Source organism: Thunnus albacares, chromosome 5, assembly GCF_914725855.1.
Source record: "Thunnus albacares chromosome 5, fThuAlb1.1, whole genome shotgun sequence".
Lineage (NCBI taxonomy): Eukaryota > Metazoa > Chordata > Actinopteri > Scombriformes > Scombridae > Thunnus > Thunnus albacares.
The window spans coordinates 35,052,502-35,072,709 of NC_058110.1; the positions used below are offsets into that span (position 1 = coordinate 35,052,502).

At 39.1% G+C, this 20,208-nt stretch overlaps 1 protein-coding gene across 1 annotated transcript; it reads right to left on the minus strand.

Annotated features, from left to right (window-relative positions):
* Positions 1-5,327: 5,327 nt before the first annotated feature.
* Positions 5,328-18,488, minus strand: gpr37l1b (G protein-coupled receptor 37 like 1b). Its single transcript, XM_044350501.1, has 5 exons — positions 17,777-18,488; positions 16,761-17,670; positions 11,125-11,433; positions 10,156-10,524; positions 5,328-9,216 (listed from the first exon to the last, which is right to left on the minus strand). Exons 2-5 carry the CDS (start codon positions 17,454-17,456, stop codon positions 9,043-9,045), a joined length of 1,548 nt encoding a protein of 515 aa, XP_044206436.1. The 5' UTR covers positions 17,457-17,670; positions 17,777-18,488; the 3' UTR covers positions 5,328-9,042.
* Positions 18,489-20,208: the final 1,720 nt, after the last annotated feature.

Here is a 20,208-nt window from a genome sequence, read left to right on the forward strand (position 1 = left end):
ATTTTAAAGTTTTCTTCAGTATCAAAAAAATCCAGTTATAGTTGTCTGTACATCCATGGCTACACTCCAAACAAGAGCTGCTAACAGCTAATTCAGTTTCTTTTCAGAAGACTTTTAATGGAGACTATTTGACAAAATGTAAACAAATCTGGTGTAAAAAAGTGTCTGAAAAAGAAAAACAGCACCTACCTGTAGCTGACATTACAACAGCGCATTTTATGAGCTTTTATGGGATCTTGCTCTACTGATGGTTTTATGTTTTTCTGTCATCATATTGGTTCAGAAACATTCCTCCATGTTAGTGGATGGGACATGAGCCAAACTAAAAAATCAAAGGACAAGGATCAAAGGATAGTTCTAGTTTTGCACGTTTTAAAAATTGTTACTGATTGTGTCCATGCCTAATGTATTGCACGCTTCCAATGTGGCTACTGTGTAGCTGTAGGCTCATTAGATTGTCCTCTCTTGTTGAAGGGTTTTTTAATATTATGTGTCAAATTTTGTGAATAAATCCTTTATTGTTTGAGCTGTCAGCCTCTTGTCTTCTTTATTTGGGACACTTACCTGTGTTTGTGGTAAACCATTTTGGGGATTAATACTTATATCGGACCTGTATGAAATCTTCATCACTACAAAAATACCACGCATGCTCAATGGCGTCTACCTCTCACTTGAGGGTTAGTACCTTACTGCTGTTTTTACTCTTTGGAGCCATTTCTAAACAAGCTACAGACAAAGGAACATGTCAACCAGTGCAGCGGTGTGGCTCACGGTGTGTTTTTAATAGTTTCTGAACAACAACGGAGGTCTATGGCACAGAGGAATAAGATATATCAGACTTTGGATACACATACAATACTTGTTAGCAGATCAATTCATTGTTTGTTTGGATCAAAACATGATTGTCAACATTTGTTGACAAGAAGGAAGGGTAGAAAATCGCCAGATATGTCCTTTAACACAGTTTAGTAAAGGATTTGTGCCATCGACTCCTGTCTCATCACTGACGGCAGACCATTGTTTTTGGAGCATTTTATACCCCAGCAGTTATATAAAGTTATATGGTGCATCACAGCTAATAGGCTTAATGTTTCCTCTGTTTTCAGACTCAAGCTTTGTCAAGATGGTTTGCTAGCGGTCAATGGCCCCATGTTGAACTCAAGATTTCATGGAGATTTACTTCACTCTCTGATTGCAGCGATTCCACTGAGATTAATATTGCTCCAAAAATTTTTTTTTGGTTTTCGTCTTTGCATTGTATCCTAATTTTCTTTTTGTATCTGTTTCCTTTGTTTCTTTCACACCAAAGATGAAAAAAAACAAAAACCAAGAGCTGTTGTTTCTCCTCAAATTTGGCTGACAGATGAATTTGACAATTGAAATCCCTGTTAGTTAAGTAATATTACTAAGATGAAGCAAAAGACAACAGCATGAGTTTGTTATCATCTATCAACCTATGTAGTCCACATCTTTTTTGGTGAATTATCTGAGACAATCTTGTGTTTAGTGTTTAATTTAGTCCTTTGAATTACTATTGTCATCCTGTGCAGTTTCCATACATCGTGTAAAATTTAAGAAGAAAAATGTTGTGAAGTTGGTTATGTTAAACGATTGGATGGTGGAGCAACATGGTGGTTTTACCATTTCAATTCTACGTACAGGACCATCTCCAGTCCGTCCTTGAGATGTGGTTATTAACATATAAAAACTGTTGATGGCCACCACAAGGCCCTTACTGTCTTGAAAGATTTAAACAAATGCAAATAATAGAGGCCCAAGAATGGAACCCTGAGGGACTTCACATTTCATGGTAATCCGCTCACATTAATGATTTCCAGTGTTATCGAAGTCATCATCACTGCATTAATACGAGATCACCAAAACTTTTAGGTAAAATCACAAACATTTACTTATAAATTACTACCTCTACTTCCAGGTGATTGGTTTGTGCTGTGCTCAAAATATAAATACAACCTGGAGAGACACAACAGGTTTAATTTTAAGAAAGTAAAACACAGGCACTAAGGTTAAGGATGTTTTGTGTGGGCTGCCCCTTTATTAAAGAGTTACTTTGAGATTTTCAGTCTTTGTCATGAGCCCAGTGTCCAATCAATATTTTATGTACTGTTAACATCACTAAAACCAGTGGAACATATCCAATAATTGTGAAGCTTAAAAAATAACTCTATAATAATTTAAGTTCTGTTTACTGAAGAGGGCTGTGGAAAATAATAAAAAGTTTAGGAAACGAACCTTCAGTTAAGATTTCTTTTTTTTTTCTTTTTAACACAGATATGTGTTCCCAAAGTTAAATCCGGAGTGCAGGACTTTTGTCTCCCCCTTCTGGCAGTGAGAGTAATTATAAAAACACTGTTGATATCCATCACTACTGTTGCGGCTGTAAAACAGTGGATAAATTGTTTTGAGCATCACACAACCACTGCAAAATGACTTGTTTCACTATCTGAATTTGATCCAATTGGTCCAATAAAATTTGGAAAGTCTAGAAGAGCCGAACGATTAAATTGTTTCATCCCCATTAGAGTTAGCAGAGAGCATAACAGAAGTTAGCCGACTCAGTTGGCAGAAGTCTCTGATTAAAAACCCTAGTATACTGTGAAATACAGAGAGATTTACCTGGCTGTGATAGGGTTAATCAGCATTGTGTGAACACATTTTGCAAAGGCTTGAATGTAATGGACGTTCATTTATAGGTATAAATTCTGCACTGCAGATTTAAGAATGAATTGCCAATCCCAAATATGTATGGATTCCATTTTAGCACTATGGTTCGTTCTAAAAAGGCCAATCAGCTGCAGTCAAAGTATGAATTATGAAATATTTATTGTTGCAACATGATGAATGAAAATATGAAAGAAAACAAATATATTTGTTGATTTTAAATTATAAATGCACTGATGCTTGAGTAAAAGGAAACCAAATGACAGTAGATACTCCAGCTCCATCTGGTTTGGTCCAATCAATGACATGAATTGTAATTGAAAAAAATGACACATAAAAAGATGTCCCTTTCACAATGCTTTAATTTGTGTCCATTGAATTGTCACGTGTCATCTTGGCTACAAAATAATTCTGTTGGAGGCCACTGTGATTTTACAGCATTTAGGAATAAGGCAAACAAAAAAGAAAAAACTTTAGACTGGTCTGCAAGTATTCAGGTAGCCCAATAATAAATGACCGTAATATTCACCTGTGTGAACTGGAATCAGCAAGCTAATCCTAAACCTTTATTGAATCTGTGTATACTGCATTGTATCTAGACAATATGGATCATGTTAATTTGAAAATTTATCCAAATTTACACTTACAACAGAATAAACCTTCACTAGCTTTTGTAAAATTCAAGTTTTGTTATTTTATAAATTTATAATCAGAAATTTAAATATGATTTTCAAACAATATACAGTTCCCATTTATAATCAGTTGAACTCCCCAACCCAGGAAGAGTCTTAAAATACAGTCTGACCACATTTACTTTTCTCTACATAAACTTAATGTTCCCAGGCAACATTACAACAACAGTTCAAGCATTGAATGATTTTATTGAATAAAAACATTTAAAAATAATCTATACGTCACTTTCTGTTATAAGTATTGTTATCCTTTAGCCAGAGACATAAATTATGGACGTCAGGCAAACTGTATCTGCAAGCGCCAATCAGTAAGTGGTTTTACATTAATTCTGCAATCACAGCTTTATGATTCATTTGCGGTGAACAGTGTGAGTTTTAGGAAAGAGTCATTTATGTCACAGTTTCCCCAAATGTTAATAATTTATGTCTCTGGCAGGTCATTCACACTGTGAGCAACACAATCAAAAATGCTAACAAAATCCTTTTATTTCTCATACAACAAACAACAAACCTCTTGCTGTGGCTTTATATCTCTTTTTTTAGCTACAGCTGTTTATTTTTATGAATTTGACTTGTGCAAAAATGAGGTGATTCCTGCAGCTTTTGTTTGAAAGACAATAGAAATCAACATCTCAAAAAGTGATGTTTGGAGAGCAACTGAAATAATATCTGGTTTGACTGTAAACTAAAGTGCTTTCACAGATTTGCACCTGCTAGCTGGCTAAGATAAGTATGTAACTGGAGTCAGGATGTGGTTAGCCTAGCTTAGCATACAGACTGGAAGTTGAAGGAAACAGCTAGCCTAGCTCTGTACAAAGTTCAAAAATCCTACTAACACCTATAAAGCTCACATTTAACATGTTTTATCTTGTTATTTAATCCGTACACAAACAGAAATTGTGCTTTCAGTCCCCAGTGATAGGAGCTCCACTGCTAAACACTATGATTCAGTAAAGTCAGTTCTAGGGCTGTCACTTTATTTAAAAAAAAGTTTGACAAATTTGTGTTGACACATACTTTGAATTTATTCAAACACAAGTAACCCACATAGCATAATCCTAAACTTGTAGAATTGTTGTTCCGTTTATTCATGGTGCCTCTGCTGCATCGTTTCAGTGACAAGCTAACGGTTAGCTTCAAAAATGTTACTGAAGGCAGTTTCATGTTGTTCAAATGGAAACACCCACGCAGCCGTTAGCAAAAAGTGGCGACGTGGGTCAGAGACACCCCCCACACAAACACACAAACACACACACGCAGTTCGCTCACAGCATCTTCCTAACATACTCGTTGTATGTTAGAGCACGAAAAATGTCCAGATATACTACAAGAGATGTCACAGTGCTGAGTCTGAGTGTGTGAAACTGTGTGTGGAGGACGCAGTGCAACTTTGAGCAGCAGCAACAGTGAGTGCTCCGTTTGTGTGTCGACACCGTTAGCACATTTAGCAGAACAGCAGCAACAGTGATTCATCTCTGTGGCTACTGGCTAGACGGTCTAGGTGGTTTATATGTAGTAACATCATCATGCAGAAACCTACGCCAGGTCATGTGGAAAAAAGGTTTTTAGAAGGGCTTGGGAAAATAGGATTTTGATGCTAAAACATATGTACTTTGACCAAAATTTGAATTTTCAGATTTGAAAACATGGAACACTACTTGGAAGGTACAGAATGACTTTAATACAGAGGCATCAGTGTTAGAGCAGCATGTTACTGTTGTAGCTGCTGGAGGTGGAGCTAGTTTCAACTACTTTATATACCGTTAGCTAGTTTAGTCCAGTGGTTCCCAATCTAGGGTTGGGCCCCTCCAAAGGGTCAGCAGATAAATCTGAGGGGTCGTGAGATGATTAATGGGAGAGGAAAGAGGAAAAAACAAAGTACTGATACACAAATCTGTTTTCAGTTTTTGGACTTTTTCTCTAATCTTTGATTTTTGCTGAAATATTGGATCATTTGAACATTTATTGAAATGAAAGCATGTGAGAAGTTTAGAGGGAAAAATCACTATTTGGTGGAGCTGTTAACAACTCATAGACATGTGAAATGTGAGTGACAGTTGGATGGAGCTTCTCACAATGTGACAGCACAGTGAGTCTGACTAGTTTCTGCTGGCTGTTGTTCCAACCTTTGTGTCTTCAGACTGACTGTCCAGGGCTGAAGGCTGAGGAGACACTAATGCCATGGACACCCTACATGACCTTTGAAGTCATCAGATCACTGTACTGTTCACACTACATAACTGTCTGTCTTTTAATCGGGAATCTTGAGTGATCGGCGACGGGGTCAAACATTACAAGATCTTTCACTAGGAGGAATCCCTAACGAGTCTGTCTGCTCTCCAAGCTACATTTGTGTCATGAAAACACGAGAAGTGACACGAGAAATGACGTGATACCATGTGCGTAAATAAAGGTGAATAATGTAAATAAATATTTTTGCTATGAAAACGTAGCTGCCTGCTCCTATTGTGGTTCACCAAGGATGACAAGGTTACAAATACTGAAAAACTTGTATGTATGCTGATGTATTCTAATAGAAACTATATTATTGTGGCCCCCCACACAAATAAATGCATGACTTGGTTCAGGGAGCTGCTGTGTCATCACCCCATGTCTTGCGCTCTCATTGGCTGTAACTCGTTGCTGCCCTTATTGCCAGTCACAACACTTTTCACACAACAGGATTTGAACTCCAGATATTTAACCTGCTTGATATCTTTTGGGCATCAGCAGGACATCTGCGAGCTCTCGGTTTGCATCTCTGAACAATTCACACATAGCAATCAAGCGCCGTTTTGCAAGCGGCGAACGAACGCCAGTTTGCCTCTGATCTGGGGCTTTTGTCAGCGATCTCCAAAAACTGTTGGTGAGTGGAAAATCAGGGCTAAAATTGTGTAGAGTGAACTCAGCATAAGGTACAGTTGACTCTGACACATTATATTATGAATCTAACATTGTGACACTGCATATTACAAAGGAATAGACATTCTTGTGACATAAAAATCCCTATCTTTCATCCCTTCATACAAAGATGTAATTAGTTAAACCTCTAGCATTAAAATCAGCTACATTCATATCTTCTGCTCTTCATTGTTTCTCTAGTTGTTGGAGTTTAACAGTCTCAGTGAAATCACTGTGCTAAAGACATATTAATACACAACTTCCTACACAATTTAACTTCCTGTACATAGAGGCCACCTCAGTACTGAGAAGATCTGAGTCCTGTTCAGTTACTCTTTACATCTCCTCACTTTTTTGCTTCCTTCACCAGTTTTTCTTCCTTTCAACCCGTACAACTGAATTCTTCCTCTGATAGTTACTTGGCCACATGTGGGAACATCGCCTGGAGGCAAAGCTGCATTGGAGGCAGACATTATCTCATTGGAATATATTTTTATGGATAATTAATATTTGAAGCTTGAAAGTTTATTTGACTTTCCAGATTTAAACTTGCCAAATTTATCCAAAAAGATAAGTTAATTCAGTAGATTTTGTGCTGGAGTTGTTAATAGTATAAGGTGAGAAGGCAGTGAAACTGTGATTTCCAGGCTGGCAGAAGTTTACTCTTTAAGGGTAGTCTAATGATCAGCCTGAAATGTCATTTTCTTTCAGTTTCTGTGTGGGCGGGGGGTTTATTCTGTTTTGTTTTGCCTCAGCCAGTCAGTATCAAGTGGTGTATTCATTCTGCTGACTTCCTTTTCAGTCCACACAGAAGCTGCAATCACAATGAGAAATATCTGAAATGTTTAATGTAGGTTGACCTACAACAAATTGTACAGCTTTTTTCATAGATGCAGTGTTGCCAACTCAAGAACTTTAAGTGGTGACTTTTTTTTTCTAAAAATTGTCAACATCTAGTAACTTTTTGGACAGACCTTAACTCCTCTCCCTTGTTCACATAAATATCCACTTCTAAATGATTTAACTTGACTATTAAAGTCTTAACTTTTTATGAGAAGATAGCAACTTGAAAAACTATAATAGCTAATAACAGGTTTAGCTTGAATTAATTTTTTTAACTTAGATTTTTTTTTAAAAAATTTTTATAGATAGTTATGTTATGATGTCACAGATGTGGAAATAGCTGCATGGCATAATATAATGACTGTTTGAGAAGGGTTTAGCTACTCTCCATTGTAAATATGTAGCTAGGTGGCTAGCAAGCGATGTAGGAATATGACATCTCCATTTATAATTCCACCAACAAAGCTCTAATTGGTCGATTGTTTTTTTCAACCGGCTGAAACAGCCATTAATGAACTCACTATTTTAATTGCTGGACAAATGAGTGGTGATTTAGAGGTCTGGAACTAGAGCAGCATAACAGTAGATGTTGACCTGAATTGGTTGCCAGGCATAAGGTGAGGTGATCTCAACAACCTTTAAGAATCACCCTCTGAGGACCATGATGGGGATTTTGTGGAAATAGTTGTCACATAGTTCTTATATAGTTATTGTTAATAGCTGTCCATACATTTCAAATTATCTTGCATTGGTTGGCCCCCTGCCGTGGTGTTTTAAACGCATTATAGTCATTTCAGTATGCTGTACGGGTTGTGGAGTTCAGACCTGCAGCAAACACTGTTGCGACTGCAGCTACAGTAGCTAGAAAGCTCATCCACTCATAATGAGTAAATGTCAATTTTAGCAATAAATTGATGAATTGCTTTGTAATAATACTAATAATCTGCCAGTCATCTGGGTTCAGGTCATGTTAATTAATTACATTACATTACATTACTAAGAATTACAGCTGGGAAGTCCTGACGAAAATGTGATATAAATGTCAATGAATTCATAAATAATTGTAGGCCTTATTGTCCATATTGGCTCTCCATCATTCTTTGATTGGTATGATGATGAAAAAGATATTAAATTATATTGTTTATTTAAAAGGTCTTTAAAAATCTTAAATTGAACTTGTTGAACCCTGCTGTACACTCAACTGTTTAATAGTTACTTGTCCTCTGAACAGCTGTGATTCTTTGTCTTCGCCCATTGAAGTTTAACTCCAGTTAAATTATTTCTGCCTCAGTAGCAGCTCTGCCTCCAGGAAATGTTTGTTTGACCCAAAAATATTCGTATGGCACACTCCTTGTCTTTAGATCACTGCAGCTTCCTCATGTTCTCCATCGAGTGGATTCAAACTGCTGACATAATTTTAGGCCTCTGCTGCTGTTCCGTAAAACACATTCAAACTTAAACCTTAGAGCTTCCAACCACAGGAGACATCCAGGATTTTCCACCTATTCTTCACAAACATGGCAGCAGGAAGTTGGAGGGAAGAGTCCATTCAGTGAGTCCTGAAACAGGCTCCTGCTTTTACAACAGCTGGTTGTGCAAGTACAGCAACTTTTCTAATCTCACTACAGATTACCTCCTGCATAGAGAGGAAGCTGGAGGGTAACGCTGTGTCCATAGAAGAATATCATACAAACAGTACTCTGACAGAAAGAAAGATGAACAGACATGATTATCCATCCAGTGACATTGTGTAAGTGGATGGAGAGATCATGTGGATGAAGAATAAAAGAGGAGAAAATGGGTTCACAGCACACATTGGAGGGAGAAGAAGGGAAATAAACAAAAACTAAGAAGAGAAGAGAAGTGATGTTGGGAAGGCACTGACATACGGAGGAAATGATGGATAAAAGAGGCAAACATGGCTCTAGCTGGAGATGGACAAGATGGCCGACGTGTCTTTAGCCTTGTCGAAGAAGATGGATGACTCATTGGCTGCCTTCAGTTTGACCTGGGCGGAGCCTGGCGAGCCTTGAGTCGTGGTTGGCTGACACTCCTGACAGCAGCAGCAGCAGCAGTCCATGAAGGCCTGACCGAGAGCCTGAAACACAGACACACATCAGTGGATTCCTGTTGGTCCATCCATCACTCAGACGTCCAGAGTTAGTTTAGTGACAGTTTTTCAACATTAGAACGTCAGCAGTGCTGGTTGTCTCTGCTGAGCTTTATTCAAGCGTTTGGCAGTGTTTAGACTGAAAACTGCCCTGTATTAAAACAGTACAAGGGCAGTGTTGGTGGCGGTGGCTTGTTGTTTCAGATACCAGGAGGAGACAATTAAATACCATTCAGGAAGACTTATCAGATGCCAAAACACAGTGCAGCTGTTTGTAATACTTACAAACAGGATTTTACAACTCTGGAAAGTTATCACGATGGCAACTGTTTTAACTTTTGTGGTGATGATCACAAGGTAAACAGCTGAATACGGCATTCATGTATTCACGTACATATACAAAGTAATCCACCAAGAATGTGCGGTTGCATGTATGTGATTGGCCAATGCAGCATGATGTTGGGTTGCGTTTTGCAAAAGTTAAGTCTGATTCAACTTTTTGTTGGATGGCTGCTATATTTTTTTTGCTGAGCCCTATATGATCCCAGCCCCCGTAGCATAAACACACTGCCCCCATTCAACAAATGAGAGGGCTACAGTTTTTCACACATTGCCAGATTTGTTCTGAACCTTAGACACAACAGGAAAGATGGAGGAACACTGGAGAAATTATCTGACAGAGCTGTGAGCTCAACATTTCACATTGTAGCTCTTTCTCATATTTTAGAATTATAATAACTTTGGGTTTCAGTTATTGAATTGTTCACAATCCCACATTTCTTTGAATTTTAATTAATGAACAAAATGTCATTTCAAACTGGTTTGGGCTCATTAATGTTGCAAGTGTAGTGCAAATAAAGTAAAATAGACTCCACATAAGTTGATATTTCTGGACTCCACTAAACTTTCCTCAACTGTCAGACCTACCTTACAGAGACACAGCAGCAGTACCGGCGTCACTGATGATTTGAAGAACAACAGGAAGTGATGTAACAGAGCCAGCATGGCCGCCGTGTCCTCAGAGACAGTGATGTGCGTGTAGGCCAGCGTGATGTTGCAGACGTGTTCAGGCAGAGCACAGATGCCGTACATCACGGCTAACGCCAACAGCGTGCAGTTCAGCTGCCGCTCCACCGCCTGGTGCTGCTGCCGCTTCTGATTGGAGCGGTCGTCATGGTTACGCTGCTTTTGGGTAGAGCTGTGGTCGCTGCTGACGTTGCGAGTGGCCAGTTGGCAGAGGATGGTGAAGAGGATGGGGAGGCAGAAGTAGCAGCCGAAACACCACCACATACGACCCTGAAACACAAACCAGTTGAAACAGTCTGTAAGAGTACTGGGGTAATCTGATTACTGTTTGTTCTACATGGAGACACAGTAATACTTTGTGGTACTTTGTAATGTCAAAGCTTACAATTTGTGGAAGTTTGATCTTGTAGTACTTTCTTGTTGGTACTTTGTAAGATGTAGGGACTCTGCAGCATTTCTCAGTACTTTATGGCACTTTGTACAGTCCCTCAGTACTTTCTGTGTTTTACAAAAAGAGGTGACAATATGATGCAGTCTATAAAATATGCAAAGGTTCTCAGATGCTTCCTTTTCCATTTTGAGGAAGGCTTTTCCACAATGGTAAAAAGTTCTTCATCTGAGGCTCTGTAGCAATGTTCAGACCTAATACCTTGTAAGTCAAAATTAAAATGCAATGCTCAACCCTAAAAGTAATTGTGAACCAATGAAGTGAGGATAAGAGCGGCGTGATGTGGGCTTCGAGGAGTGACGAGATGAAGACCTGGCTGGTTTTCAGAACTGGACTGAGAACTGAAACTCAGTGGAACCTCAAACAGGCCTCAGATATGGTCCTTTTGTGGGTTCATGTGGTGCTTTGTGTTGGAGACTCACCTGGTGATACCTGAGCAGCAGAGAGTGGAGGGAGTCAGGCAGGTAGAGGGACAGCGGAGAGGAGGGGGTGATGGTGCAGGAGTCGACCAGCCGGCCGGTGGAGGGGGACACGGCCTGGCTGAGCTGCCACAGGAAGATCTCGGGGCTGGACAGCAGCAGAGCGGTGAGCCACACCAGCAGCAGCTTCAGCAGCACCGAGCGGCAGCGCTCCACCCGCCGCGCCTTTGGCTGCGAAGAGCTGGTGGCGGCGTGGAAACGATCGATGCCCAGAGCGCACAGAGTGAAGGAGGTGATGCCCAGAGAGACGACCTGCAGAGAGGGGGAGAGTTTCAGTCTGCAGCAGTAAGCAGAAGTGTTTTCAGTTCTTGTCCAGTTTGATTAATGCAGCTCTCTGTTATTTCGATTATTCACTCTTTGTGCCCTCAAACAGTTTCCTCAGATTTGTAGTTCACAAAAAGAGCTGTAACAATTAATCGATTAATCAATTAGTCGATTGAAAGAAAATTAATCAGCAACTATTTTCATCCATGATTAAATGTTTCCGTCACTTTTCAAAAATGCCAAACCTTTGCTGGTTTCAGCATCTCAAATATTAAGATGTTCTGCTTGTTTTTATGATATATGAGAGCAAATGAAATATGTTCTGATTTTGGACTGTCGGTCAAATAAAACATGCAATTTATTGGCACCGCTTTTGTAATGAGCAGTTTTCACTTATTTTTGTCGTAGACTACACTAAACAATAGACTAAACAGTTATTCAATTTATCAAGAAGATAATCAGCAGATTAACTGATAATGAAAATAATAAGTTAGTTTCAGCCCTACTCACAAACAGCTAATCCGTTTGCTTGTTGTAGCGTGTAAAATAAATTGTACTGAGATATTTTAATTTACATTTCATCACTGGATGTACGTGACTTTTCAGAGGACCTTTATATTTATTAATCAGTTCCATCATATGCTCACACTGTACTATTGTACCACCTATATGATGCAACAAATTAAATATATGGCATTTTTTACAGAATCTTAAAGATTTGGTTATCTTAAAGATCAGATATCCACTTGATATGACTAACTCAGACTGCTGAAGCCTCATATAAGCTTCACATCAACTTTTAAATGACTGTGTGGACACACTGTGGATTTTGGCCTCCATCACTTCCATTGAAAGCACATTTGAAGGATATTTTAATATCCAGTATGAACAGGAGGAATGATTACAGCAAGGAAAACCTCTTTCACTGTTCATATGGACACCTGACGGCTGGTTTAAGACACACTGGAAACATTGTGAACCTGTCCTTTAACAAAACAGACTTACAGTCTTTTTAGTACTAAATTCCCTTTTTATTTAATGCTAAAAATATTGTTACTAAGATATTCACTTGATTTTTTAAACTCAGACTACTGAAGCCTCATATTAACTTCAGAGAGGTCCTGGCCTGTCTTCTTTGAAATATACAGAACGCCTGCCCACACAGGTTGATGAACACTTGTTTGATCTATAATCCCGTCTGAATGAGGCTTTAATTTGAATTTTAATTATTTAAGCCCCATTTGGATGGGATTCATTTCTCTAGCGGAGGTGGAGTGATTTTACCATTATCTGACCTGGTCAGTGATTTTAATCCAGTAATGGAGGAAATTTCTTACACTCCCAATAGCTGCCTCAGGGTGCTTTCCGCATCCTCCATTATAACACCTGACAGTGTAAAATCACTTTTACTGGAATATTTTCTGTGACGTCATGTCAATTTGAAAGCCTCCCATTTTAGTTGTGGGCTATTTATGATTTGTGAGACTTATTGTGTACAACTACTGTTAACTGTCACTGCTAGAGTCTGTTTTCTTCAGCTGATGTCCAACAGCAGGACTTGAATCTCTGTCAAGTTCTTCTTTCTACTATTAGGTGACATTTTTGTGAATGAAACTTGCCCATAAATGGAACAAATGATTTTTTTTAAGCAACGCGAAAGTGCAACCCTCTTAACTGCACAAACCACAAGTTTGTGCAGTTAAGAGGGTTTGCTGAACTCATACGATCAAATCTCACTGATAACAGTTTAAGTTGAAAATATGAAAATGTTCTTAAAGCCCATTTCCCTGTGCACATTTACTGACTGAAACATTAGGTGCTTCCCAAACTGACTAAAAATCTGCCCAGTCTGAGATCAGTTAACATGCAGATCACATGTTCATGACTCTTAACACTGTTACATCTACATGTGTAAAGTTCAATAAATTAACAACAACTTTAACAGCCAGACAATGATCAAATTATGGTCTGTTTGAGGTACCTGAAAATATCTGAAAAAGCCTGTTTTACAGTAAAAGTCTGGTGTTATATTATATTTTTCTTATTGTTAACAAATCCCATAAACAGACCAAAACCAAGATTATGTTAGTCCATCTCTCAATACTTTCTGACATCCCTACTTTGTTTCTTCTTCTTTAAAAACAACTCACAAATACGTAGTTTATTGTAGTTTTTAACAAACAAACATTTGTTGGGGACTATTTTCGGCGATGTATGAATCCTTATTTGGTGCTCTAGTGAGTATTTGTGGCATCAGGACGGTGTGTGTGGGACTGAGTCTAAAACATGTCACCCAGTGCAGCGGTGTGTCTCACTGACGTGTTTTTAATAGTTTCTGCACAACAACAGAGGAATAAGATATATCAGACTTTGATACACACACAATACTTGTTAGTAGATCAGTTCATTATTGGTTTTGGTCTTTTTATGGGATTGTTGTTGGGATGTTTGTAATAAGAACAATGTAGAATATAACCAGACTAATACTTTAACACAAACACACCAGTAAAACCCAGCGCCTTTCAAATCACACAATAAATTCTGTGCCAAACATTTTTCATAGAAGAGCAGATTATTGATGATTAACTGAAAATAAATAAAAGTAGAGCAAATGTAGGAGATGAATCTAAAAAATAAGAAGAAAAAGATCACTTTTACCTCTTAGTCCAGGACAAGTTTAGCTTAGCTTAGCACAAAGACTGGAAGCAGGGGGAAACTGCTAGCCTAGCTCCTTTAAAAGTCAATAAAAATCTCTACAGCTGTGTGTCTGATTCTCGTAAAGACGACGAACAGACAAATCATGTCTGTTCAGTACTGTTGGGATAGAAACACTATCAGCTCCAATATGGCCGCCGGAGAAGAGGTTACAAATACATACAAAAACATTTTCACCCACAATTTGTTCCTGTCAAACCATGAAAGCAGCAGCAGGATGTTCCAGCAGATGCAGTGACAGGTTACCATGGCAACCGACTCTCAATGAAGAACAGCCTGATGTGTGCAGTTTGTTTCTCCACCATCAACACAAAGTAATAACCAAATCAAATACAATTCAAACTGACTGACACCAAATAAGCTCCGGTGGTGAAGCAATGTTTTGATGAGCATGTTGCTGCTTTGTTTGCATCTCCTGCTCTACGCTCAAAAAAAAAAAAGCCCCAAAAGCTCGATTAAAGTTTTCAGTAAAATGCTGATTTTGTTGCTGATGGTTTTAGGCTCCTCCACTGATCAACATTTGGTATGAGCAGGGATGTGGCTCCATAGCATTTTATTATGGATTATTATATCATTTAAAATGGTGTGTTTGAAAACAGGGTTTCATGTCTGTAACCTCAGTTTTGTTAACAGGAAACTTTATGTTTGTAACTGTAAATTCTGTGCTGCAAGCTTCCATAGACTGTACATACTTGCAGGCTGAACGTTTCGGTGTCTACGTACAAACTCCATTTTGTAAGTTTGTACATTCAGGGTCAACAAAGCTGATTGGTCAAAAGTTTAATATTCCTGCTCCTTCTCACGGAAATCAGTGTACAAAACCAGAACCCAGAGTAAACAAAAAGTCAAAAGTCTGCATGTGTGCGCGCACACACCAGCACAAGTGTTTTTGTCTCACAGGTCGTGAATATAGGCCTGCAGGAGTTTTAGCAGACACCGAAATGTTCAGCCTGCAAGTATGTACCGTAATGTACAAGTTCACAAAACTAAGGTGACAGTTACAAAACCCTGTTTTCAAGCACACCTTTATAAATGATATAATATTCCTAACAATCCCTTTGAATCTCTTATTGAATCTTATCAGGTTTATCTTTCAACATTTGCAGTAACTAAAGTCTAAAATTACTACAACTCAAAGATGTTTAATCAGCTTTTGTTGTCTGAGAAGCAGAAACTCAACAGTTCTGAATGCTGATGAGCTGAAAATGATGTGAGTGGCATCATTTATGAAATGTTGTTGAAATATTTCTGACACGTTGAGTTAACAACCAGCTACTGAAGCTCCAGATTCACAGATGTGAAGCTGATCAGATTCACATGTTGATCTGATCTGAATCAAAGTTTAACTGACGTGAGGTGATCAGCTGATCACCAGAGAAGAAGCTACAGACACACACAGTCCACTGGAGGTCGTACAGCGATGTGACAGAGTGAAGCATCTTTACTCACAAACAATCTTTGCTGCAGAGACACTTTAACCACAGAACACACTGACTTACATTTAATTAATGTTAATTATCTGCAGCTGATCATTTGAACCAGAGAAAAATAAATAGAAACAGAAAACATCAAATGTTCAAATACAAATAATCAGCTCAAACTATTCTTCATGATGCTGCTTCAGTAACGTATTATTGATCGTGATCAATATTTAGTCCAATCAGACACTCTGCAGCTCTCTGACATTTTACTGACTTTTACACTCAAAACTAGTTTGATCAAGTTTTTATTGTTATGTTTGTGAGTAAAAGTGAAGCATTTTTAATTTAAATTTTGAAAATACTAATATTTTTAAATGTAGCCTAAAAACCATCTGTTAAGCCTCACTTTCATGTAGTCTTATAATTTTAGGAAGACGATTATATTAATTATTATTATTATTATTATTATTATTATTATTATTATATGTTATTTAATGTTTTACTATTTTATTATAATCTATTTATTTTGTGTATTTTATAATTTCATTTTGTCTTTTATTGCTCGTATTTTCTTTAATTATTTTATCCGTTTTTTTACCATTTTCTCATCTTTTATTGTTGTCTTATTCATTATTATCTTATTAAATCATTTTCCTTCTAAATCTATTTTTTCATCTTTTATTATTTATTTTATTTCCATTTTACAAGTGTTTTAATTTAGTTTTTTCTTCTTTTACTCCATATTTACCATCTTGTGTGTTTCTCAGTCACTCGTAAAGCGCTTTGCATTGTATTTGACTTGTATGAAAAGTGATATATAAATAAATTTGACTGATTGATTGATAAATAGAGACCCTGATCACCTTCAGAAGTGGTCTGACTGTAACGTCCTCTGTTGCACCTGCGATAACAAACATCGCGGGTTAATATCAGGTGTAAATGGATTCCGGATGATTTTCCCTGTCATGACCTCTGACCTTTCCTCCAGCAGTACCTTCAGAATTCCCACTTGTTCACAGAAATAGAAATTTATTCTGAACCTTCTTGCTCCTCAGCGGATGAACCCGTCACTTGTACGTTCCTTTGGCGCCCCCCACAGGACAACTAGCATAACAACACTTCCCAGTGATCACACTGACTTCCTCCTCCCCCTCCCACTTCCCCATAAGCCCCACCCACCTCCATATAAGGCACCATGCGGCAGGTGATGTCACCCAGGATCCTCCTATGGGAGAGCTGATTGAGGACCACCACCGGCAGGCAGAGCACCAGGACCAGGAAATCCCAGAATGCCATGCTGGCCAGCAGGTAGTTCCAGGCAGACCTCATGTAGTAGTTGTTCCAGACGATACACATGACCGCCATGTTTCCCACCACGCCTACCGCCAGCACCAGGCCGGCCAGAAACAGGATGGCGTAGGCCGAGTACGAGCCCTCTGCCAGCGGGTAGAACGGGTTGAAGAGTCTTGGGGTGTCGTGGTCGCTGCTGGAGGTGTTTCCGTGGTGACTGATGTCATCATTCTCATCATCACCGTCAACACCTGCTGCTACTGTTGTCGAGTTGTCGAACATGGTGGCTTGTGGTGTCGTCACAGTGTCGTTCTCAAACGATTGGCTGAAGGTGGACTGTTGCTCGTCCTCGTCGGCGCCGCGGGCCAGGCGGCGGTGCTGGTCCAGGTCCAGATCCAGCATCTCAGGGAGGGGGAGGCTCTGATCGGGGGTGTCCCGGTTTCTGGGCTGCTTGGCAGTCCAAAGGGGCTCCAGTTTGATATGAGAGGAAGGTTTATCAAGGCTGTTGTGCTGCCCAACACTTTTAGCGTCTGAAAACAGCAGCGGCAGGTACAGAAATAGCCACAAGCCGACAGACGGAGCCATGACGCCAATTTTAAACAAGAAAAATCCCCCCAATGCTGCAGTAGATTCAAAGTTTAATTGTCTTTGTGTTTTTGTACTTTTAAGTCTGTGACAACAGAGTAATATTGCAGAATTTGGTGCAGCGCTTCAAAAGGGTCCGAGCAATATTTCCGAAAAGTCCCAGTATTCAAGAATAAAATAATCAGTATCCAAATGTCGATCCTGCTCTGAGGTCCTGGAAAATGATAGAAAGACAATAATCTATTGTTTAGAGTCAACAATTTCAGGAAAATTTGGGCAGAATTACCTCAAAATTTGAAGCTTTTAACAAGAAAATCTACCAAAATTTCCGAAATTTTCAAAACGATGAAGAAATACTGTCGTCTGTCGAAATATCCAGGAGATTTTTAATAAGTTTGTAGTCCTGACAGATTGAAGGTCACCTCTCTTCTTCTCTTCTCTTCTCTTCTCTTCTCTTCTCTTCTCTTCTCTTCTCTTTTCTTTAAACTCCCAGTATTCCCACTTTAAAAGTTGACCCTGTTTTTCCCGTCCATAAGCAATCCAAACAGCTGGTGGAGCTCCAGGAGGAGGAGGAGGAGGGGGAGCAGGATTAGGGTCTGTGTCCGTGTCGGGGCTGCTGTGTCTGGGCTGGAGGCAGCAGAGAGAGACTGGGTGTCCTGGAGCTCTGAGGGTCTCTGGGAACAAGCAGCCCTCTGCAGTATGGCTGGATGGAGCCTTTGTCAGGACACACACACACACACACACACGCACGCACACACTGACAGGCCTACAAACAAGGTTGGCACACACTCAAACACACACATTTGTCCACACAATCATGCATGCATACTTTTTTCCTCTTTCTGGCTCTCACTTTCTCACACACACATTAAAACTGACTCAATTCTGCTGCCCCCCGGTGGTGGATTTACGGTGAATCAGCTGAGTTCACACTGACAGAAAAACATCTGATCTGAATACTGATGAAACTGTGGTGTGTGTACTTGTACACTCCTCACTTTGAGACAGGCCTTCATATGGCTGTTTGAGGGTTAAGACTTGGTTTTTAGAGCTAAAGGACGAGTTCACAATATTTCCAGTTTGTCTTAAAACAACAGTCAGGAGCCCAAATGAACATTAAAGCCGTGTTTCTTGCTGTAATCATTCCTCCTGTTCATACTGACCATTAGAAGATCCCTTCATAATGACCTTACAATGGAAGTGATGGGGGACAAAATCCACAGTCCTCCTTCTGTGCAAAAAATGTATTTCAAAGTTTATCTGAAGCTAATATGAAGCTTCAGCATCCAAATGAGTCAAATCAAGTAGATATCTTTCAACGTTACAGTCTTTTTAGTGCCAAAGTCCCTCTTTTTGTTACTATACTTCAGTTTAAGGTTGGGGTTAGACATTTAATTGTGATGGTCAAGATTAGGGTAAGGTGCTAGTGCTCTCTACCAACTCCTGAGGGAAATATCTGGCTCTTAAGCTGCTAAATGCTCCACTATGTTCACCAGCTAGTCTACAGCTAACTGTGTCTGTTTGCTGTTTGGTGCTGAGCAGGTAGTGTACAGTGGCTTTTTAGAGCTTTTTCTTTGAAAACAGCTGCCTGCTGCAGCTGAAAACGACGCTATGAGACGCTGAGAGTGAACCAGAACAGTAAAGTTGCAGCCAGACAGATAAACAATGAGCTGAAACTCACTATAAAGCTCCGTAATGCCGAGAGGAGCTGCAGAGTCTCTGATGATTCTCTGAAGGTTCATCACGATCAACACATTACACACTGACAGATCAACTATTATTACTGTTAATAAACAACAAAACAAAACATTATAGCCACTTTAATTTCCCACAGTCAAGCAGAAATTTGGCAAAGTTCATTCATCAAATCTCGTTTGCAATCCGAACTGTTCTGTATGTTTTTTTAATAAAAATTCTGTCAGAATAAAATCTGAGAAGACGGAGACAAACTGAAGAGGAGGAACTTGTGTTGATGAATCTGCCAAAAAAAAAGAAAAAAGATCCTCAAGAGTCAGTGTGACCTGAAACTGTGGTGAGAAATACCAGACATGATTAATACTCCACATGGTTTTCATTAGGATGGTTGAAATGGAAAGTTATCCGCTTATTGTCGTAAGATCATGCAAAAGCACACTTTGTCCTTCTGTTTCCTGTGTGAAAATGTTCCCAACAGGTAACATCAAAGGTGAGTTGAGGGACTCGGTCACTGTAACCTTACAGCTCATTAGACTGAGAGGGAAAGTTCTTAGGGAGGAAAGACAGATAACGATTCAGCTTTCATCTCCTAATTAACTCTTAATTCTCAGACGACCAAGAGAAACTCCAGAGAGAGATGATAAATTAATTTAAGGAAACCTATTAACAAACGCTGACACTGAACTTCATTAAGTATCTCATTCAGTCTGCAAAAATGCAAGATCCACATTTGCAAACGTGAACTCTGTTTATTGCAATAAAACTCTGAAAGACAACTTGGTGTCTGTGGATTCATCTTTAAATTTCCACCACAAGGTTTTAAACCGTCTTTGTTTACAGTGAAAACTCCTCAGGACATCATGAAGAGCTTTTCTAATGATGGAAATTAAGAAATGTGTAAAATTATAATTTAAGTTAATATGAAAACATTTCCTGATTAATAATAAATACATATTAACATTGAGCGTCTCTGGCCTGCAGTTCAGCGCTCTGCCACTAGAGGTCGATGTTGCTCTGTGACCGATGAACTCAACAGCAGAATCACCTCCGAGTCTGA